This window comes from Gobius niger (genome assembly GCF_951799975.1).
Source record: "Gobius niger genome assembly, chromosome: 20".
NCBI lineage: Eukaryota > Metazoa > Chordata > Actinopteri > Gobiiformes > Gobiidae > Gobius > Gobius niger.
In genome coordinates this window covers 9,831,259-9,855,602 of record NC_136871.1, presented here as the reverse complement: position 1 = coordinate 9,855,602, position 24,344 = coordinate 9,831,259, and the positions used below count along the sequence as shown (strand labels likewise).

Genomic DNA, 24,344 nt, shown 5'->3' with positions numbered 1-24,344 from the left:
AGCCTGTCAAGCCAATGTGGAGCCAGCCTTCACATGCTTTTAGGACGAGACTTGCACGAGGCGCATGTGAGTTTTTTGAGAAGACAAGTCAATTATTCATTAAAAAAAAAAGGACAAGAGAGAAAAGAGTCCAGTGAATTAAAGAGTTCTTCAAAGTGGGGATGCCTGGACCCAGCCAAAGCACAGGCTGAACAGATGGAAAGCTGTGAGGAGTATCCCAGATCGGTCCGGCGGCTGGTGTCTGAATGGGCTGCAGGCTTTTGGGAGCATGCCTTGCATCACTGCCGCGCCATCCCTCCTCTCTCTGGCTGCCTCTCTCCTCTCTCTCACTCGGGGCGGGGCTTGCGTGAGAGAGCGTAGTGAAAATCGTCCCTCATCAGCACCGCGTGCGCAGGGGAGACGGGGAGGCTGCTCTTTGCCTCTGGTGGCTCTGCACGTGCGGGTTGATTGATAAGAGAAAATGCGGCGTCAACCTTATTGCAACTAAGACAAGGTTTTCTGTTTGTACCGAAGCCTCCTCTAGTTGCAGAAGTTCAGCATCACAACGTGTTTTAATCCTGCATGTAAAAAAAATAAATATATATACAGTGAAATTCAAAATAAAACCATGACATACTGAAACTAAGTAAGACGAAGAAGAAGAAGAAGAAGAAGAAGAAGAAGAAGAAGAAGAAGAAGAAGAAGAAGAAGAAGAAGAAGAAGAAGAAGAAGAAGAAGAAGAAAAAGAAATCATCTCACTCTATGATACTTTTTGGTTAGGCAATCATGTTTATGTTTAAAAATATATATATATTTACCCATAGGAAAAGTACTAAACGTACAAAAAAAATTGTCAGTTTTTGGCTAGTGCTGACCTAGATTGACAGATTTATGCAAAAAAAAAAAAAAAGATGAAATAATATTTGTTGCGCTCCTTGTAGCTTTACCGCCATCTCGTGGGTATTTTGTGAACAGCTCAGGCACAATTCATTCACTAAATGAAACAGCGACGCAAATTTAAATCAGAAAAAAATAATTTAAAGGTACACTGCGTAACATTTTGGACTATACTGTCGCCATCAACACAAAACATGCTCGTAATGACCAGCTCGACAGATAATGCTATTACTGCAGTTGGTAATTAAAGAATGGATTTGGATAAGAACGTTAACCCTCAAATTCTACTGACTTTAGTTACGTCTCCATGGAGACAAGCTGGAGACGCACCCACTCCTGGTAAAGTTACACTCATGTCTTAGCCACTCACAGCAAAAGCACATGTTTGTTTGTGCATTTATGAGGTGTTTTTCAACAATGAAAAATATATGTCATGAAATAAATGCTTGTATTTCAACTTTATTTATGGGGTCAAATTCTACGCAGTGTGGCTTTAAAGGAATAAAACTGCTTGATGTCCTGATGTTGAATATTTTGAGCTACACAACATACAGAGGCCAAGTGTTCAGGACCGAGCACTTTTCCATAATCAAACATAAGGAACTAGTGCATCTTTTCTTGTTTACGACACATTATTATTTTTGGTGGTGAGCTTCAGTTTTAACCACAGCTGTAACTGGTTAAAACTGCATGATGAAGTAATGCACCGCCCGCCCCAGTGCGCCTGTGCTGCGCCTGTGAGGAAACCAAACACACGCACTGTCACAGCAGCCTTCACCGGCTGAGTCTGCTGGGTCATCCGCCGCTAGCGTCTCTACAAAGCCACATCAGCTTCATTTCTAATTTAAAGCCAGTTTTGCCGATAGATCCGCTGCGTTTCTTGGTCCTTGTTTTCAACAATGGCTGATCCTAAATACGCAAATTTGCCCGGGATTGTAAGTTCTTCCACTCGTAGCTTGATAGCTTGTGCAGCATTAGCTAACATTAGCTATCGTAGCTAACGTTAAACAAAACCTTATCGTCATGCTCAGTATCTTATCGTTTAGACATTACTGATTTTACGAGGTACTCTTAAGTACTTAGTAACTACATAGTATATTTTAGTCCAGTGAAGGATAGTTAGCATCATGTAGATGGTAAATGTGTCGGGGCGTTGGCTGGAATAAACCGTAGCTTCATGAACATGTCCTGTTTACATTGTATCTTTCATAGGCCTTCAATGAACCTGATATTTATGAGACTGGCGATCTGCCTGAGGATGACCAGGCTCAGTTCGAGTCGGTGAGTGGATGTCTCTTTTGTTGTTTCCTTTAAATGAAAAAGAAGAAGCATTTTGTTACCTATATTAGCTAAGTATATCATTATTGATATGACGTGATGACAGCAGAGCCTATAAAACTAGTATTTTGTGTTATAACAATGTCTGTAGTTATTTAACCTTGGTTCTGCGTTATAATTTAAATGTATAGAACCATATTGTCTTTAATTGTTGCTCAGAATAGAGATTGTTGACGTATGTAAAGTGTTGAAACATTGTACATTTGTCAACTTGCCCTTTTACACTTAAGTGAATGTGACATCTGCAAATGTATAGATGTCACATTCAAGATGATGTGTTGTGTTTATTTCACATTGCCATAAGTGTTCTGTTCAGAAGCCCTAAGCCGTTAGATAATAGATCAAACTTGTGATCAGAACCTAATGACACATTGATGAATGATTCAGCTCTGGTCATTGTTACTTGTGCTGGTTTGAAGCACAATAAGTGATCTCTATAAACCTAATTGGCATTTTCCCTTCATGTTTCCATATTCATTCTTGTTGCATTTGAAACTCTCCCCATCCCTCCTGGAAATCTAGTTTGTACAAGTAAGACTGACATTTTCATCTCAGTGAGCTTATTGCCATGCTTTTTGCATGTTTCAAAATCTCATTTCAATTTTTAATCTTTTGGGAGTAATGAGAATTATAATAATATTCAAAAACGTTCGAATAGTGTTGAGCAGATTATTCTCTCTGGTATCATTTTTTTTTAAATAACTCCTTGTTTTCCTGGTCGTGTAATGTTGATTTGAGGACTCTGTGTGGGTGTGATTTGTGAATTTAAAATACTTGTGACTTTTCCATCTTTTTCTTCTGGTTCTAACACATTTTTAGCAGCTAGCTGCTCTTGTGTGTTTGCGTTGCTCTAAGGCCTCTGTAGTGTGTGCAGTATTATGATTTTATAATTTAACACAATGTGTCTGTCAGATTTGAAGACATTTTAGTTCCTTATTGTCCTACAGTTTGTTTTTTCTAAAACACTGTACAGAGGCTCGGCCTTATTCTTCAGCGATTGCTTTTCCTCAGATTATCTTATTTTTTTAACAGAATTACATAAACTGCATGTTTTAAGCAAATTCTGGCTGAGCGATTTTGATGTATATTTTGTTCAGCCTTTGTTGACTTTCTCACTAAAGATCTGCTCTTGAGGCATGTTTAACCTGTCTAACCCTCCCCTCTTCCCCATCAGTTGTATTTAACCCCCTCCATGTCCACAATAATGCTCAGAGACACTTATGCCCATATTCCCTGCATATGTTCTCAATGCATTATACGGCCTCAGAGAAAGTAACTTTGCTGTGTCTCTTGTGAATAAGGGGAAGACAGAAAGAGCATCACACGCTGTCTGAAACGTCTCGAGGGGTTTTAGCAGACGCTCTTCAACACTGCTCTCTTTCTTACTCTTCCCTGCCTCTGACCAACTATTCCTGTTGTGTGCATGGCATGTGATAACCACATTAATCTGTGTTGTCTCTCTCTCTCCCCCAATACTCTCTCCCTCTCCTCTCGTGTTACTTTCTCTAACTCTCTTTGGAAACCCAAGGAGCTGGTAAGAGTCTAACAAACTCCTTTTCCCACCCCACCTCCACATCTGTGCACACTGTGTAACTCTGCTGATGTGTCTGTCTCATTTACGTCTGTGTCTGTGTGTGTGTGTCATCTCTGTTGGTATTTTAATCTACTCCATTGATCACTAAGAAGACTGATCAATTGGTAGTGCATGTTATATTTAAGGCAACTAATTCCTGTAGATGTTAAAAGTGATGCGTCCAAGGGCTGGGCATGAGCGTTTTGTGGATGGAATCAAATAAAAGGGTTTTGTCCATAAAACTACCCGAATAAACGAATTGCACAGCCCTAGGGCCCATGTAACAGGAAGAATATGGCTAATAAACATCTAATCTAGTGTAAATTATGCTAAAATATGGACTAAATCAGTAAACAGTACATTACATTATGTTTGTACGTTTATAATGTGCTTTCCAACGATATTTGAATTGTTTCCCTTTGAAATCACATTACGATCATTTTCTTCAGATTTTCCAAATTTGTCGCCATCTGACCCTGGATTATTGCATCTAAATTACACCAGCAACATTGAATCATTTCTGGCCACTAATTGAAACTTAATTTCCCGTCAGCTCTTGCCTGAGTTTGGAAAGTTTTGGGTGACTTAATGCTTGTATGTGTTTATGTTGACGATGACGCTGTTCCCCGTGTGTATCGACAGGAGGAGCTCTGCAGTGAAGTCGTGGACAGGATTGTCATCAATCCCAATGCGGCCTATGACAAGTTCAAAGATAAACTCGTCAACACCAAAGGACTCGGTGAGTCGTCAATGTTTTATCCATGTTTTATCAATTATGAAGTGATTCGATTTATCGCCCAGCCGGACCTTTCGCAGATAAAATCTCTAAGTGCATCACAATGAACAAGTGAATCAAACTGAGCATTACACAAATTAAAATAGAAACAATCATAAGCCGGATTTTCAACTAAAAGCTCGTCTGAGCAGCCGTTTCCTCAGCTGCTTTTAAAGGGATGGACAGAGGAAGGTTGTTGTTTTAGACTTTAATTCATTAAATGGATTCAAATTGGTCATGTGGTTTATAGCCGAGGCTCCCAGCTGGGTCACGAGGTTTTCCCAGAGAACATTTCTTTCAACATTTTATCTGCCTAGTTTACCGTTTTTACATACTGAGATATGTTCAGAGAGTTCATACATACCTGTCTGGTCTTTGTGTGTGCGCACAGTCACGCAAAATGACCAAAGATGTTGTTTGCATTTGGCCTGTCCCAATGTATTCCTATAGCTCCAAAAGGGGTGAAGTTGGAAGCTACCACGCTCAGGTACGTATGAACTCGTCTAAGCTCAGGCAAGAACATATCTCAGTATGAAAGAACTGTGAACTATTCCTTTTAAAGCTGGGTTGTCGAACTCATTTGGCTCGTGGGCCGATGTAGAGCTTCTTTGGCGGGTCTTCTTTGGTCTGCAGGGACTGTCAATGTACCACTTGGCTATAATGTATTGTTTATATCCATCTCTTATTATGTCAGTGCCCTCTGCTGGACACGTGTGAAATTATATCCTTTTTTTTTTAGCTGCCCCCTAGCGGCTGGAATGAGCTTTCTGGTTATTTCCTTCAAAATTCATAACTCTGCAAAGGAATGGGCTAGAGCCTTACTTTTACATACTCAGGAATTTAGTCGGGGGCCGGATTAAATCATCTCGCGGGTCGGATTAGTTTAACATGTCTGGCTTAACGTATGAAAACAACACAACCTGAGTTTGTTTAAAGTTGTGTCTTTAAAGGCCCTATATATGTTTTTCTTAAATTTCAAACAATGAAAGAGGAATTCTTCGCAGAGACAAGTTTATAGGCAAGATCATGACATTGATAAAGATGCTTTATAATTAGTTGCAGTGTTTTCCCACAAATGTCTGTGTTAACAATATATCAAACTACTTGGGAAAAAAAAATCAGGCATAGTGTATATTTCACTTCATAATTAACAGATTCAAACTACACAGTATTTCATAGTTTGAAAGAAATCCTACATGGGTCAAATACTAAAGAAGTCCGGGGAAATGTGACTGGAGAGACGGGGCACAGTCTGGGTGTTTTTTGTGGAAGACATTTATCTCCAGGCCTGGAGACATTTGAACAGTCAATACAGTTTATCAGAGCATTGCTCATTCAGAGTCTGGCGAGTCTTCCACATGAAGAGAGTTAAATAACCTCGGTTACGCAAAGACAATGTGACTCGTTGACTAGGCCACAAGTCGTATAGAAGGTCGGCGCCCAAATGTTCCAATTTGATAGTACGATATGATAAGGGTCAGTAAATAGTTGTGAGGCATATGTGAAGGCTGAATTAACTCTATAATTTTCCATCAGTCATAGCGTGTCAACAGAGGGTGATGATGCTACACCAGTTTAAAGGAAGGCCACCATTTTTCTATACTGAGATATGTTCTTACCTGAGCTTAGACGAGTTCATACGTACCTGTCTGGTCTGTGTGTCCGTGGAAGAGCGTGGTAGCTTCCAACTTCACCCCCGTTTGGAGCTATAAGAATACATTGGGAGAGGCCAAACGCTAACAACACAAAGACCAGACAGGTACGCATCAACTCGATATACTGAACATATCTCAGCAGGGTTCTAGACTGCGACCAAAATGCTCGCATATGCGACTATTTTTAGAGAATGTGCGAGTAAAAAAAATAAGTGGTGGCACCTGTGCGAGCAAAAAAAGAAAGAAAGTCTAATAGGCTTTATGAGGAGTGCTGCAAATAAGTTATAAACAGCGTCTCCAGAGCACTCCTCTGAGAACACACACACACTGCACAAACACACAATGCACACGCACGCACCCACCACACAAGCTTCCACTATTATTGCAGAAGTCAGCTGGTAGTTTAGGCTGAACGTTTTTGTCCAGGCAAGTGCCCCGCTCTCCCTGTTTGTCCGAGGGACAGGTGAAACACAGACAGCAACAGAAGCCACGTGTCCCGACATGAATTAACCTTTTATTACTTTCTGCCAATACGCACTTTCCGACAGCTTATTCCCCAAAGAAGTATCTATTTTCACTTTTATGTTCGCCTTTTGGGGCGGTAGCGCTGCAGCCCCGAGCGGCGAGCTCACGAGCGCAGGTCAGACAGAAGCACGAGCTCGAGAGGAGACAGGAGCGACTGGAGAGGAGGAGACAGGAGCAGAAAGAGTTTAGCGGTTTACGTTCCTACCTGAGCTCGCTCTGATCTCCTCGCGGTCAGAAAAAGCTTGTTTTAGAGCGCAAATGTAAAGCTACGGAGAGCTAACGTAAAGCTAACAGAGAGCTAACATAAAGCTAACGGAGAGCTAACGTAAAGCTAACGGAGAGCTAACAGCTGCTGTTATGACCCGCCCTCCCTCAGCCGCAGCCGATTCAGCTCCTGTATTTTATTTAGGCTTTAGGCTAAAACAGGTGAAGTGAATATCCTGCAAGTGACAGTGATATTGCAGATTTGGAAAGAAAGAGAAAAACAATTGTCAAGGAAGATGAATAATAATGGATTGAAAACACAAAATTAAAGCAGAACAATGCAAAAAAATATATAATAAAACTATATAAAATCACTATTATTAATATGAAAAACTCAATTTTAATAAGTTTTAATCCATTTTAATCATTATTAAGATCAATTATAAGTTATATCGAACATGTTTATAATTGTTCTTGTTTTAATTTATTAAAATGGTGAATTTTGATATTGTGTCTCGAGTCTGTGCGACCAAAATATTGTCTGTGCGACCAAATGAAAAAGTTGGTAGCACCAGTGCTACTAAAATAAAAGTTAGTCTTGAACCCTGCTCAGTATGTAAAAACGGTGGCCTGTTCCTTTTAAGAACCGCTGATCTGGAGGGTTTGACAATTGGGTGCCATCAAATGGAGATTGCAAATTGACAGGGTGCATAAGAAAATCGCATAAACGTCAGTCATTAAGGAAACATCCACTGCAAACAGCGAAACGTCTCTTTGTTATGTCTCTGCAACAGTTCATAAATCAGCCTGTCCCAAATCTTCTGCCCAACTTTGAAATCTGAATCTTAACATTAACATAAATCCATTGTTTCTGTCCCAGACTTTTCCGACAGGATCAGTGCAAGCAGACGAGTGGGTTACGAGTCCGGGGAGTTTGAAATTGTAAGTATTGGTGAAGATCTTTTCTTCCTTTACCAGATGTTATTTGGTCACAGTAGACATTAATCCTTTTGTTCATTTTCAGTGTTACAAATTGCCTCGACATCCACATTTATTTTTTTTCCCAGCCGTTTCAGGATACGTGCCATTTTTCTTTAGTTTCTTCTAATGTTTTCAGATTAAACAAGGGCTCTTTGAAGACGTGTGTGTGATCTCTCAAACAGTGCGGACATTAAAAACTCTCTTCTGATCTGTGTTTAGCTTGGAGAGGGCAGCGGGGTGAAGGAGACGCCGCAGCAGAAGTACCTGCGCCTGGTCAATGAGATACAGGAGCTTTCCAAAGAAGTGGACTCGATCCAGGTGGGCTCCTTTTTTTTTTTTTAAAGCGTTTCCTTCACAATGGCTTCAGTCAAACAAGGTCACTTTAATATTCATCATATGCTCAACATGAAAAGAAATGCCAAAGACTGTGCTTCTGGTGGGAACAGCCTGTACTGGTTTAATATTTCAGTCAGGTCCTGCTTTCAATCTGGAAACTGTTTGCACTTTTCACATAAACAGGTCTTTATGAGTTTATTACATTCAGCCTGGTCTCTCTGGGAAATGGACTTAACGCTAAATTACATTTCCTGTGTTTTTCTGCAAAGGAAAGTAATGTGTGCTTTAAAATGAAAACAACTTTCATTTGCTGCAAATTAAACTCAGAAACTGTTTGGTTCAGAAGCACTTTTAGTTGAGGTTAAAGGTCTAAGACTGTAATTACAACCATAGCCGCTTCAATTAGCCAGTCCAGCCCTTATCGCTCAGCATTACAATCACGAGCGCCGAGTTCTGTTCATTTTGCAGTCATATTATCGCAAATATTTTCATGCTGCATTCACGGTTTTCATCCCTAAACATATTTTTAATGCCACAAATGCAAAAAAAAACACATTTCATTTCGTGAGATCTGTAGACGTTGAATCAAACAGGCGGATGAGGGAAGTTTTGATATTCAAAACTATATGAATTTGTTTTAGATCGTAGTGTTTGTGTATTTGACATGTGTATGGAGTCAAAAATAGTGGAGCAATGTTTGATTTAAAGGTGCATTATGCAACTTTTATGTGGGGGGAAAAAAAGCTGATAGTTATTTGTATTTTACCTTTTTGTGACCCAGTGGCTGCATGAGTGGTTATACTGGTGCTGTTACTTTCCATCATGGTGATCTTTACAGCTATGGATGCATCGGAACCGATACTGGAAAAAATACGATGTTGGGTATCGGCTACTAATATCCGATACTGAACCGATACCCGTTTTGGCTCTCACCGCCAACACATCTTTTACTAACTAAATCTAAGTGAATATGGGCGTGCTGCATATCATTTTGAGGCTAAGAAAATTAGAAAATTCAATTGCTGAGTTAGATTTAACCTCCGCAAATGTATTTTTGATTGCTGCGCAAAATGCTGCGGTTAGCATCAGTATGCTAAAGTTAGCAGGAGCTAACGCTAATGCTAACGAAAGCTAATCAAGGCTGGGTCAGAATCTATGATAGAAATACCTTAAAGGGGCTGAATGCAAGTTGGCCATTTTATACTCACTACTGCCACCTCGGGTCATACGTGTAACAGCACCTTCTATATTAAGTTTGTGCATGACGGCAAGTAATAACATTATGAGTGACAGTGCAGGATTTTAGAGGCAGTTGTGGTGAACAGGTCTGAGCTCATTCTACACATTAGGTCATGGCTGGAACATGTAGGGGGAGGAAAATACATAATTTTAACATTTTTAAACTCCATATAGTCCCATTAAGTGGCCTCCATAAAATGAAAATTGGCCACTGCTGAAGCCACGTGTTTGTATTTTTGTTTAAGAAATAACTGATCTCACGTATTTGTAATGATCAGATCACTTCATGTGAGCTGTTTATATTAATGTAACCTAAAGCTTGTCATATACCCAGGATAATTAGTGTAGAAAAGTCCAGTGATCCTTGTTAAATGTTTATCCAACAATTTATCAATAGATATAATCGATAATTGATCTGTAACATGACAATAAAATATGACTTAATTGATCTTAAAATGGAGAAGAAACAATTAATTTTTCACTCAGAGAAAAACACTTCTAAGAAAGTCTCTTGGTATCGGTAAATATTGGATATCGGCAGATACTCAAACTCCGGTATCGGCAGCAAAAAAGCTGGATCGGTGCATCTCTACAACGCTCCAGGATCAATTGAAATGTAGGTTTTCCGGTGAGCGGGTCCCTCCGCAGTGAAAACCTTCCAAATAATTGATCCTGGAGCGTTATAGAATGTAATGGAAAGTAAAGGCGGCTGTTGACCACTCATACAGCCGCTGGGTCACTACAAGGTCAAATTTTGTGTTTATTAATCACTTTCAAGGCCTTAATTTTGCATAATCAATTCAGAAACATGTAAAGCTTTTTCAATGACCTGCGGAAACCCTGTGTATTAAATGTCTTACTTTTGAAAATAATGAAAATGCTTCTACTTAGCCCATCTGTTTACTGGAGTGAGATTCAGAGACTTAAAATGATCACAATTCAAATGTAAAGTGTATCGCCAATGAAGAGATGAGAAGGTCGCCCTTCTCACTCCGCTTTGACGGGCCTTTCTGCACACAAAATAAGACATTAAAGATGACATTTATTTATTTGTAGACGGCCACGAAGGAGAGCGGTGCAGAGGATCGCCTCACCCCCGTGGTCCTGGCTCAGCAGGCAGCTCAGCTCAAGCAGCAGCTGGTGTCTGCTCACCTTGACACACTTCTGGGACCACAGGCACACATCAACCTCACCGACCCAGATGGAGCGCTGGCCAGGTGAGCCGACACAACACGGGATATCCCAACAACAAAAAAAGAAAAAATCCACTTAAAATCCACTTCAGACTGTCACAGGCTGGCAAAGTGATGAGGCGGCAGACATGACGCCATCTGCAGAGGCTAACGTAGTGGTTCTCATTTGATCTTGAGCTACACAAAGTCGGACTGTATAAGAGTGTGGGGAGACCTGGGGCTGTGAGCTTTTAGCAGCTGTGGCTCCTGTGTTAATCCAGCGTGGCGTTATGTGCTTCAGTCTCATTAACATGCACTGTTGTGACTCCCCAAAAAACATCTTGAAGCAGCACTAAGTAACTTTTTTACCTTAATAAATCCTTTCCGTAGTCCCTCTGGGGGTAAAGTGTTCATGGGATGATTGGGGGGTCTTTCATCTCCCCCTGGTGTCTCTGGCCAGAAAACCACAATTGCAACTTCTCCTGCACGGGCCGGAGGCGCAATACACACTAATGGAATCACTAAGAAGAAGCTAACATGCTAACGGGCAAAGCTAACTGGGGCTAGCTCCACTTAAAAAGTATTTACAGCCAATTTTGAGTGAAAAAAAATATCTCCATTGTGAAATTGGATGTACAATATCCCTCTCTCCCTTTGTCTTTACCGTCAGCGTAGTATTTACTCTCACGGACAATTAATGAGAAAAAAACGCAACATGCTACGACACCTGCAGTGGCGCTTATGGCCTCTAGGGGCAAGAGTTACTTAGTGCTGCTTTAAAAAGAAAATAATCTGAACAAGTGTTTTAATATTGTATGTAGCAGCTGACAGTCTCACACACCAAAAGATCAGACTAATGACAAGACGAGATTAAATTATTCAGAGAGAAAGTTATTTAGGATATGAGAAAAGGATGTGATATTCAATAACTATTAATTCATGTGAGCTTTTGAGCTACACAATTGTTCCTACACATGAACAGATTTAGAAAATTATGCCATGTGTTAGATATTGCAATACTGAGGTTAAATTAATATTGAATATAAAAACACACGGCTGCAATTTGTCAAATTCCTGCTGAAAATCCAGTGTCGTGGATCAGGTAATCGTCCAGAAAGACGAGGTCTCGAAGCTCACCTTGACAGTGTTGTTTAAAGTCCAAGTCCTAAGTGAATAAAGCGAGAGAACAGAAAAGGACCGGAGACGAGCTGACGCTGATGGCAGTATTGAACGTACCGTAAAATCCCTTTGTGTCTCCATTTCCTTTGTTCCCAGGCGTCTGCTCACTCAGCTGGAGGTGGCCAAGGGCAGTCGTGTCAGCGCCACGGGAGGCGGGCAGCCCACAGCAACGGAAAAGGGCCCAGATGGAGTGGTGCTCTATGAGCTGCACAGCCGACCGGAGCAGGAGAAATTCAACAACGCCGCCAAGGTGAAGGGGATAACTGTAGGCGTCGGCGGGGTAGTAATTTAAGGATGTCGGGGGATACTTATCAAAATGAGCAGAGCTTTGACACACATTTGGCTTGGGCTTGTTTCGTGGGTCTAAACACCCTGTCCACATGACTACGTTTCGAGGATGGAATACTGTACATCTGGATGACTGAACGTTGTCATTAACATTAATTATTGAATATAGCACTAAAAACAATCAATGACCAAGAAATACCATATTTTCCGGACTATAAGTCACATTTTTTTTCATAGTTTGGCCCGGGATGCGATTTATACTCGGGTGCGACTTGTATATCAAAATACATAATTTCACATGTTTGTTATTTTTGCATTGACAGCCGCTAGAGGGCGCTCTAGGCTTGTGTACCAGTATCTGCTACTCCTGTATCACTGAAGATTTAAGAAACGGTAATCGAGCAGCAGAAAGAAAAAGCTAATCGCGGGTTAAACGCTCGATGGCTACAGCTTTGAGGAACAAGTTCGCAAATGAGAGCTTGAACAGCGTGATGCCGGGAGAGGCTTGTAAACTGCAGTTACGCCTCCATGCCCAGGTAGTTGCCAAAGCTGGTGTGACTTATAGTCCGGAAAATACAATACATCACTTGCTTTCAGCTGATACAAGATAACACAATGCACGAGAGTTTCTACAGCAGGACGTGTGCTAAAGTAAAGCCAGACTTCTCTTTTGTGAGTTCTTCCTACCATAAGCATCGACTGACTGAGCCTTTGTGTTGTGTAGATGGCGGAGTTAGAGAAGCGTCTGGCGGAGCTGGAGACAGCTGTTGGCCCAGGATCTGACAAACAGGTATGGAGCAGCCAGCTTACACCTCCTCCCAAATGTCTCACACAGAGGTCATTTATCAAGACAAGTGATGTATAGTGAGTGCAAGTTGGAACGTGACATGAGCCCCAAATCTGCTATGTAAGATGAGATGAGATAAGAACTTTAAGCCTTTATTGATCTGATTATTGATAGAGAAATTATGCACACCATTTCCTGTTCCTTTCCCTAATTCAGCTAAACTGCTTTGTTAGTTAAAGTTTATGGTCAAAACAAAAATTACCTACATTAAGTGGCCTTATTTTCTCTTGTTTATTATATTTTCTATTGTGTTGCAGGGGCCATTGAGCGCTGGAGCCCAAGGAGCCAGTTTGATGGTAAACTTGAGAACACTTTCTAAAGCAGGGGCGTCCAAAATATGGCCAGGGGCCAAATGCAGCTCACAGATCAATTTTCTCTCAAATAGGCTTCAGTTAAATATTTATTATTATTATATAGCAAAGGATTCAATCACAGAAATGTATCTAATAGATTGTCAATAAATGAATGTTGGTGTAAGACGAGTAAAGGTGCTTTGATCACCGGTCTGTGTCGCGGCGCTTTGTTTAAAGTATCTAACTGATGCTGTGAATGTAGCGTTTTTGCATTCATAACTTCACACGTCTGAGACGGAGCTGCAGAGCTGGGTCACACTTCAAAGATGACATTGTCAGAAGAAAAAGGACAAAAAGGTTGTGGAAATATTGCATTGAAATGCATGTCTGTTGTAACAGGACACCATAGAGCTGCTTCAGGCCAGAGTCAGTGCATTAGACTCTGCGACTTTGGATCAGGTGGAGGCTCGGCTGCAGGTAAATCTACTCCGCCTTCATTTCTCATCGCAAAAAGCATTGTCTTCTAATTGAATAGAAAGTCTTGCTTTTAATGGTGTTAACTTTCTCTTTCATTGATTTGTAGAGTGTCCTTGGAAAGATGAATGAGCTGGCGAAGCACAAAGCAGCCATTGAGGACGCTGAGACTCAAAACAAGGTTGGTTTTCAACTGTGTTTTTGTCTTTTGGATTTGTTCTTTGACGGCTCTCATAGAACCAAAAAGATCTGTCCATGCTTCAGAATAAATGTATATTGTATCATATCGATATTGAGATATCTGGCATGAATATCGAGATATGAAATTTTGTCCATATCGTTCAACCCTAGTAGTGGGGCTTCACTATTAATCACAAACGAATTAAAGTTGCAATTTCAATGGTTAATTTTACCAAACCGTGAAGACTGCAATTATTTATGTAGCGCAATATTCACAATCAACAAAATCCCCTCTCCATTAGTCTTATGTTTTAAGCTTTTTAAACCTCTACAAACATGTTTTCAAATGTGTATGATTCTTGTATGAGTTTAGCAGTTCATATTTCAGTCTTATCTTAAATGTCAATGCAACTGGACTTAAAAACATAAATTGCAAACCTAATTGCGTAACTTCTCAGAAAAATGCAATAAGATATTTTTCCCCAGGTATTAATAGTATTTTTTTTTTCTTGAGTGATAAAGTCTGAACAAAGCCAGTTTTTTTTGTGTGTGAAACAGACTGAGACTGTGCTGTGTGTTCCAGGTCGCCCAGTTGTACGACTTGGTGCAGAAGTGTGACTCCATGTCAACTTCAGTGCCTCAGGTGGTGCAGAGGCTGGTCTCTCTCAAGGAGCTCCATGAACAAGGTAAGATCCAAACAGATCTGCGTCTTTTGGTACTCTCATATTAGCCTATTTTAATGCATTTGGTTTTCTCTAAATTAAGGCTTGTTAAAAGTTGTGACATTTGGCAATTTGTCCATCTAAAAGTTCAAGAAGTTTTGGAAAAGCCCGGCAGTGTCTTGTTTCTCAAGACGTTTTTATACAGTAGAAATAAGGGCAGTTAAAAAAAAAATGGGTTCCTTGATACTAAAAGTAGTATCGAGTATTCATTATTCATTTGAGCAGACAGATATTTCTGTGCACACTGAGTACTACTGAAACTCTGTATAAAGTTCTAAAACTAAATGCTTCCATTGTGGAAATTAAAGATGCGACTACTGCTGCCGGGGCAGGTTGAAAGGAGCAGGCGTTTTGATTAAAAACTGTAGAATTTGCGAGTGTTGCTAGCATTAGCTTCATTCTATGCGTAGCTTAGCTTCGCTGCTTCTATACGTTTACATGTATCAGTTAGCACTGGATATTAAGCAGTTTTAAAATTCTCAACAAAATGAAATAATATCAAAGCCAAATGTATTACATGTTTACTGTACTCATGAATATATTTGGAGGCATTTCAAAGGTACTTTTTAAACATTGTTTGGTGCTTTGAATGAATGCACTGTCATTGTTCATGAAGGCAGAAACAGACAGTGTTTTTATATGAAAATTCAGTCCTGTAAATAGTTTATATTGTAGTTCATATCGCCTGGTACTTTCTGAACCCATCCTGGATCATTTGAGCTGAACAAATGATTAGAAACATCAAGATGGAGACAGGATTTTCAACACTGTGCAAAAGTATTCAGCGGATGATTTCAGCATCTTAGCTTTGATACTTATTTAAACTGTCAGATATGGCACATTCATGTCTTGAGTAGTTCTTAAGTTAAAGACTGGCAAGCGATTATTTATGGTTATAGCAATTTGAGTGCAGAAATGACCCTTAACAGGTCTTCTAGTATAGAAAAAGCACTTTCGGGAGATGAAATACAGAGGGGGATTTTTAGTTTTTCTCTTTATTTTCAGTATCGAAATTGAGTCAGTCAGTGAAGTCAGTGGCTTCAGAAAGTTTTGTTGGATGCATCTTAGTTATTTGTTTTATGATGCAATTGGGCACTAAAATCATATTCATTTCTTTTACATTGGCGAACTGATTTCCTTACAATCACGCATTAGAAATAGACATTTAGAAAGTTTTGACATGCATTCAGAGCCTTAAAGAACAAATGCTGCCCACTCAGGATACAGAAAGGTTCAGCCTCTACACCAGGCTGATCGTTTTCTCACCTTTAGCACTTGTTCTGCTCGCTCTGTACTGCACCTTAAGGGCTTTGGCTCAGAGAATATCTTGGATAACTATGTTCCCAAGTGCCCCCTCCTCACCCGCACCCGGGAGAGTTCAAGGACAATTGAAGTGGTGTATTTGGGCTAAAAGCGGGAGGGAGTACAACACTGCTCAACAAATGTGTGCACCAGCGCTTGAATGAGAGTCACGTCAGGCGGCATCAGCACTGTGACAAAACCCGGCCACAAAAGGCACTTTTATGAGCGACGGGGATTACACTCCACTAAAATGGGATTCAAATGGATAATGGAATTAACCCAAACCATGGCATTGTATCACAGAGGGCAAAAAAAAAAGCAGCAAAAAGATTTAAATGGTAATATAATTAGACTAATTCTCCTCGTGCTGGTAAAGACCCCCTTGGGCTAAAAAAAAAAAAAAAAATCTCCGTCTTATTTTTGAGCGCGTGAAAGCAGAACCGTGCCATTAATAGATTATACCGATAACTCATTTCTCAGAGTTTAAAAGAGGTCATTTGTCACAGTGATCTCTCGCACCGATCTGTCACAGCCTGCCGAGATAGCCACTTATTCCCCCCCCCAGTTGGCTTTATCTTTTGGATGAGCAACATCAGAGAAAGTAGAAAGAAAAACCCCCCCCAGTCTCAGATTTTGCAGTAGCCGTTTCTTTTCCTTGTGCTTCACAGCGATGCAGTTCGGGCAGCTGTTGACCCACCTGGATACGACCCAGCAGATGATCAACAACACACTCAAGGACAACAACACTCTGCTCACACAGGTAAAGGAGCAAATACAACGGGAACTCTATTTCAAAATGGGTCACAGGGGTTTATAGTAGAGTAAAATAGTGCACGGTCGATTGTAAAAAGGGAATGTTTGATGTTTTTTTGAAGTTTTTTAGGAGAGACGCTTCTCTGCTACGACACAAATCTTTGCAATTGTTAATTTTACCCTTTGACCTCATGAGACGATGTATGGGCAAGTTTGCTTCACTATTATTGTACACCATTAATGCCAAAAAAGGGGGATCTGGGTGTTCTCTCCCAAGGATTTCAGGACTTTTGTAGTATTTTAAAAGGTGTTAAAGGGATATTTCAGGATTTTTGACATAGGGCCTCATTTCCTAGTTATCCAGTGTGTTGCTGATTTGTAATTCATGCAGTTCTTATATTTGAAGAGTTACGTGGTGCTAGGCTAGTGCAAGGCTAGCACATTTCTACGGTATCAGCTAGCCTGCATTAAAAACAGTCTGACACACTCCACCTGAGGCAAATCACTTACAACGCCAGACTAGCAATAGAAATGTCTGTGTCGATAGAATAATTTTAATCATTTTGCATTTAAAATAACTTGTATTTGAGCAGCATCAGCTTCGTGGTTGTATAAGCTACGCAGCGGTGGAGGGATCTGCTAGAAAATAGTCCCTCAAAATGCGATCGTTCATGTGATGCAAGGTCAGTTGTATTCCAAAAAATATTCTATCGACACAGACATTTATATCGCAGTTCGATTGCTTTTTATGGCGTGTGCATTTAAACAGGCTGGTTCTCGGATTGAAGACTTAACCCTGATGTTTCTCAGCCGTCCTTGGATCAATTTTGACCATTTAAAAGTTAAAATCTCAGCTGTTTTTCGATCTTTCCATGGGAAGCCGCTTTGTCAAATGAAGAGAAGTGAAACGCAATAATATATATGAAATGTCCAGATCTTGGTTTTCCATTTTTGGCACTCGATGTGTTAAGACCTGTGTGTTTAATCATATTTCTCACTTGGCTTTCCTGTCTTATTCAAACTCAGGTCTTATTTTATTTCTCAAACTTGTCAATAATGTTGAACCAATTTCTAAAAGTAGTTTTCTGTTCTAGGTTCAACAGACAATGAAGGAAAACCTCGTGGCTATTGAGGAGAACTTTGCAGCACTCGATGAGCGGATTAAGAAACTGTCCAAGTGAACTGCTCCGCACGGAGTGTCGGGCGAGGAGAGTGGACATGGACAAATGAATGGGGCCTCGTGGCCATCTGTCTGCAAACACCTTTGCCTTGTTTTTCAAGTTGAACGTGAAAGACGGATTCATAGAAGACCAAATGTCCTCACATCTTTTACTTTTGTCCTGCATTCAACAACATCAAGTCAAGACACTTCTGCTCTCTCTGCCCCTGACAAAGTCACGCTGGACTTAGGACGAGGGTGGTACTTATGGATAGGTGACCTGTAGATGTTTGCAGAGAGAACTGGACTCACTAAGAGCAGAGTCCAACTGTAATTAAAGCCTACTGTACTATACTATTTAAATCCAGTGCTTTTTGGTCTCGTCTGCAGCGTTACAGGCACCGACATAAGTACCACTCTGAAGTATGTGGATACAACTTTAAGCCTTTTCCTTTAAACCAGGCTTGTTTTTATGATTGTTAGTATTAAAACAAAATGTCATTCCTATAAATCTTTATATGGTGGAATACTGTTGATTCTGATAAGTTTACACATTGGACAAATCGTTTATAGTGTGGAGCACATCTGTGCAAACGGGGATGTCACAGAAGGAAGCCTGTAAATGCGCCTGTTTATTTCTGCAAACTCGGATGCTTGTAAAAAATAATAAAATGACCCAGGCCGAACCAAACTCCTCAGCCAACACTTAATCCGGTCTGTCTTTGCACACATTGTACATTTGTGGTCAATAAAATACGCTATGTATAAAACGCCCTCATCTTGTTCCTCTTAACTTCCTCCCATAAGCATGTATTTTAATAGATATTTCTATCTTTGAAAAATACCTAAAGGACCAAAGAAATGTAACTTTACAGGGAGCGGGATGTTTCCAGCACGTTTCCATGGTGATGTTGATGAAAGCAAGCCGAATACAAGATTTAAATAGGTTAGGTCCACATCCAAATGCTTTTTGATTACCGACAGCAAATAGCATCTGTTTCTGGCAGCCAGGTCATTAGTATGTTTTGTATTGCTCAAAAAAAGTATGTTTCAAAATGTTACGCAGTGCGCCTTTAAATAATGCAGCACTACATATTGCTCTCATCTGTTTTTAATCTTATCTTTGATCATCTGCAAACATTACAAGGCGAACTAGAGACATCGTAAAGGTATTGAGGACGAGTGGAGGAAGTTACACCTGCGCTGTTATGACCGTGAAGAAACACAAGATGGCAGCAAATCATAAAAAGTACTCCGCTTAAATAACAAAATACTCCACTGAAATCACATTTCTATGTTTACTTAAGTTACATTGAGTATCGGTAGATGTAGATATAAATATAAATATAGGGTTGAGCTTAATGTGATGGTATTAATCGACTCGTTGCCATGTTAAAGGGACAGTCTGTCACAGACAATGACGACATGTCAGGACATGCCCAGGACTCGCCCGCGTGAGAGGGAGGCAAAGGTAAAGAGTCAGACTGCTGCCCGGATACTGGTGAGCATTCACGCATCACATCAGACATCCGAGACTAACATAGCTCAGCCTGAAGATGTGATTGTTCACACCAAAAACATTTCATATTTCTGTAAAGATATTTCATATTTTATTACAATCACATATAGATTTTTCCCCCAACTCCTGTCTTTAAGATCTAGTGCAGATTACAGCCTCTGTATGATTTATAACTTGTTTCTCATATAGGCAAAGAAGGCTACTGCTCCTATAAGTAGCTTAAAATAACTTAAAGAAACTTAAAGAAAAGTAAAGAACTTCTTCTTTAAGTCTATATTTATATACAGGTTAGTGTATTTTTGCTGTGATGGGCACAAGGACGCAGTGGGAGAACCTCCACCACCAGCCTCTGTGTTAGTGGTGATCGTCCCCACTGAGCCACCGTGGCCCCAGGATGATCGTGTTGTGTCCATCAGGTGACAAAGGCTAAAGTCTGAGCACCAGGAGGGCTCAGGAGCTTGTGATGGTGAGTCATCCTCAGATCCCCCAGCTCAGCCTCTGCCCCTGCTGCCCCCTGCTGCCCCCTCTGCCCCGCACAAGTGGATTATGAGTTTACTGTAATGTGGAGCGCGCTGCCAAAACACACACCAGGTAAGAGGTTCAAAGCCTGCCTTTCCAGAGGTCAGGGTGTCAAGAAAAAAGGTTTAGTGCTCAGGTATTGAAAGTAGAATAAGTAACATTAACTTAGTAGTCTTTGTATCTGTTGATCAGTGGCCAATACAATGTTGGCAAAGGAACAAAGACTGCTGTAAATTACAGCTTAGAGGTCAACCACCTTCTTTACACCATGAGCTACTTTTACACAGCAGAAAAATGCCAAATTATGCTTCGATTAACTGTGCGACTTAAGTGGAGTTCACGCTGGAAAGTTCGTAGTCAAGATATTTCAGCATAATTCCAGAAAATGACTCAGGTTTCCTCATTATACTGTACAATATTTACTGTTGAGGTATGACTGGAGTCTGGTACCGAAACGTTTTGATGCCTGAGACCGCATTACAGAATTCTGTCTATTCTATATTTGTACAGTGGAAAGCAGGGTATGGAAAAAAATCTTAAGGCACCAGTATCACAAAACTAAGTACATTTAAAGTAGCTTCATGAGCCGACTAATATCGGCTCTGTCTTGAAAAACAAGACAGAGCCTTGTTTTTCAATATCAGCAAACATTACTTCATTTGAGTGATGTTTGCAAATATTTGATTTGTTCTAATAGAGAACGAATCAAATATTTGTTCTACATTAGGACCCACCTCTGTAAATATCGCATCTGCCTCTACCTTTCCCCAACTTGGCCGCTGATATTGGTTTTCAGGGAATCAGATCCAGGGGCCAGCCCAAAGGGGAATGCCCTCAAAGATCACAGGGACAGACAGGCCTATACTATGACATGTTGTATAGAATTTGGTCTCTATTTTTAACACCGATGACAGGACACGGGACATGTTAAAGGAAAACCAGAAGGTTTAAAGACCGAAGCCGACTTTAAATCATTGTAGCATTATCTTGAAGATGCAGCAGTTTGCCTAATTTTAAATAAACTGATGGGAATGAGCTTATTAGATTACGGAGAATGACTTTCAAGCCAATCAAATACAACTTTTCCATCCTCTATAACTGTGTGGTTCCCAACAGTTTTTGTCTCGCGTACCAGTTAAGTCGTTCATTTATACATCAAATACCCCCCGTCTCGAGGATCCAGCCAATGTTTTTACAAACTTAAATCAGATTATTCAGTGTTTAGTTGAAGTTCATGTTCAAAATGATGTAAAAAAAAATACTCTAAAATGCGAAAAACATCATAAAAATAAAACTTTCCTTTGAAGGTAATATGGAAAAATCTACTCAGTCCCACCTAATGTGTCCAAGTACCCCAGGTTGGGAAACATTGCTATATAACACTGAGCTCCTCATGTCAGGCATGTCGAGACCCTGCCACGTAATTTAAGAGATTTTATTTTATAATCTAAAGGAAAAAAATAATTTCTAAAGATTCTGTTCACTGTTTTGCAGAACATGTAAGTCAATAGGGTTTTTTTTTTCTTTATAGGGTTTAGTCAAATCAAATCAAATTTATACAGCACATTTAAAAACAACTCAAGTGCTTCACAAAAAGGCCTAAAGCACGAAAACAGACAATACACAAGCAAAGCATTAACAGCTCGGGTTAGTAGTTTACAGAATGTCTTTTATTGATTTTTATCTTTACTTTAGCTAGTTTTATTAGTGAACTATAAATTATAACTCGTCTGATTGAGCTGAAAATGATTTAAAAAGCAGCTACATTCATTGCTTATAGTTACGTGTTGGTGAAAAAGGTCGAGGCGCCTTCGTTTGAGAGGACTATGAGCGGAGCAGGATAAACAATATCTCTATCGCACTGTTGTTATTCCATATTTCTCATGATCACCGCGCTCACACTTTAGCTCAGATTCAACAAAATCTCTGCCTTTTCATTAATATTCATAAATGATCAAACAGAGGAAACTAAGTCTGCTTATTTGCGGCACTTTTTTCTTTATTCTACCAATGGGGATGGGGTTGTAAGCGTGCGTTAATTAAGACTAGGCCGTCAGAAATGTAGAGTTTATGAGGTTTTACAGTCGGATATTTGTATTTATGTGTATTTATATTACACACGCATTTCCATGGCAGCTTTCTGATATTATTTGTATTAAAAGAAAAGATAGTTCAGCATTTGTTTCGAAATATACGTGTCCAATACAGTGAGATGAATCCGTGAGGAGGCTCCCCAGCAAACATGTGCCCGCTCACCCCGCTTCCTCATCTTAAATGGCTTTTCCGCGGGAGAGGGCAGAAGCTGTTACTGTGGGTCTCCACCTTGGGCAGCTGAACACAAAAGAGGCTACGGGCAGCGCCGATTGTTTCACATCTGAGTTTGTGAGGAACGAGGGGAAAGCGGTGCTTGTGGGGAGCGCCCCGAAGGTTGCGCTGCCAGAATACCCACCTGTTCAGACAGCCTTTGAAACTTTAATGCCCCGCCGTCTTCTGCTCCGAGTTGGATTTTTTTTACCATTTTATCTTTTTTGACGCGTCTATGACAAGAATCTACAACAACTCACTTCCTTATTAACAACACAGTGTCCGAAATCCAGGCAAAAACTGAACCATCTCTATCGATTTTGAAGCTGAACAACAAGCTGCTCGAGTTGAGGTTATAGTTGAGCAAATATTGTTGCTAAAAATAAATAGTTGGTGGGTAAAACAAAGCCAGGAAGCCGCGAGTGTCATAAAAAATAAGACAGGGTGTGTGTATATAAATCACATTTGGGGCCCCGCTATGCATTTATCAGGTTTTTCTGAATGGGACCGGACAGGAGAGGAGGACTGAAGGGCTAAAAACTAGGCTGGTTGCGGTTGTGAGGCAGAATTAAGCCTGTAGCGAATGAAAAGTGGGGGGGGAAAGACCGAGGCGGCATAGGCTAAAGGGAGGTGAGCTCACAGGTAAACACGGCTTACAGATTAACGGGATGATCGGCAAAGTCGTGTCCCCAAGTCTCCAAGCGCACAAATCTCAACAAGTGGAAGCGACACAGAGCTGGGGATATCGCAGCCCGAGACGGCACTGAGTGGATAGAGCCCGATCAGTGGAAGTGAAGAATTATAATGACATTAGCGGTGATTAAAGGTGCCTTAAAAAGCGGCTGTTGTGCGGACTACTGTAAGCGGAGGACGGCTTGTTTACGGGGTGATGGATGGGCCGAGCGGGGAAGAAAGTAAACAGGTTGATTGATGAACCACTGACCGTGTGTAGACTGGCACTGGCATGAAAGATGAATCAAAGCCCAGACAATAATACAATATTTGGCGGAATTATTTTTGTCTAATTGTGTAAAGTTTTAGTCGGTGAAGAAAAGAAAAAAAATCCCACAACATTCATACGAGCCTCGGAAATCAGCTCTTTGTTCGGAAAACGGGAAATAGTTGGGGCTGAATGATGAATGAGCGCTTGACGTGCGTTATGGATGGGGGATTCGTCAAGGGAAAAAAAAGCATTTTTCCTCCTCTTAATGATCGACTTCAATTTTATTCTGTTTCCTGGTCATAAAAAAACGGAAAAACGGCTTTTACTATGTGGTTCATGAGATGTATTAAAAAAATAAACAAAAAGATTAAATGCTTTCCAATTCCATGTTATGCTTTAAAGTCCAAACTCCACTCTAAACAATGCGCTGTTTCTGCTATAGGATTGACAGTCGACCTCCTGATTAAAAATCACTGCGGGTAATTGAGATTGACCATAGATGTAATCACCATTTGGTTAAAATGTAAGTAATTGCGCTGCTTTAACTGGAGTGTAGACTGGCAGACTGACAGTGGCATAAAAGAGGAATCAACGCACAGACAATACACCTTTTTGTCTGATTTGAACTTTTTTTCCCTCTTCATTAAAATGTATTTCCAATAGCTTTTTTGTTATCACCATCTTCCTAAACCCACTCTTTGTCTGTTTGGGGAAAGAGGGGGAAACAGTTGCGGCTTCGGCGACAAAGGGCAAGCCAAGAGGAGCAGAGTAGATTTAGTGTTTCACCGGCACATGATAACAGCTGTACGAGTTGTTAGTCTCTTTTCGCAGCACGGGGACCGTTTCCGACAGCTGCCCCGTCTATGCGCTCTCCGTGGTAAGGCGTGGGTGTGGACTCTTGACCGAGGGCAGAGGACAGAGACCAGGGGGAAAGTCGGGAGCGCGGCGGCTGGAAATTCCACCCTCGGATCTGCGAAAAGAAAGAAAGTTGAGTTATAAAAATGAGATTAGAAATACATTAGATAAACAGCTCAGATTGTAGGAGTGTGTACATATTTTTTTTTGCGTTGTTTCAACTTGTTTCAACATTATGTGAAAAACATAAAATGATCACACACATTTTTCGAAGCGGCTTGGTGACTGAGAGAAAATGTTGAAAGAAAAAAAAAAAAAATCACAGTCACACTA

General features: G+C 40.5%; 1 protein-coding gene across 1 annotated transcript; it reads left to right on the top strand.

The window, feature by feature from the left end:
* Positions 1-1,627: 1,627 nt before the first annotated feature.
* Positions 1,628-17,954, top strand: dctn2 (dynactin 2 (p50)). Its single transcript, XM_079578888.1, has 14 exons — positions 1,628-1,811; positions 2,089-2,157; positions 4,430-4,526; positions 7,827-7,888; positions 8,147-8,245; positions 10,559-10,719; positions 11,950-12,103; positions 12,866-12,931; positions 13,246-13,284; positions 13,681-13,758; positions 13,865-13,936; positions 14,519-14,621; positions 16,628-16,719; positions 17,807-17,954. Exons 1-14 carry the CDS (start codon positions 1,776-1,778, stop codon positions 17,891-17,893), a joined length of 1,215 nt encoding a protein of 404 aa, XP_079435014.1. The 5' UTR covers positions 1,628-1,775; the 3' UTR covers positions 17,894-17,954.
* Positions 17,955-24,344: the final 6,390 nt, after the last annotated feature.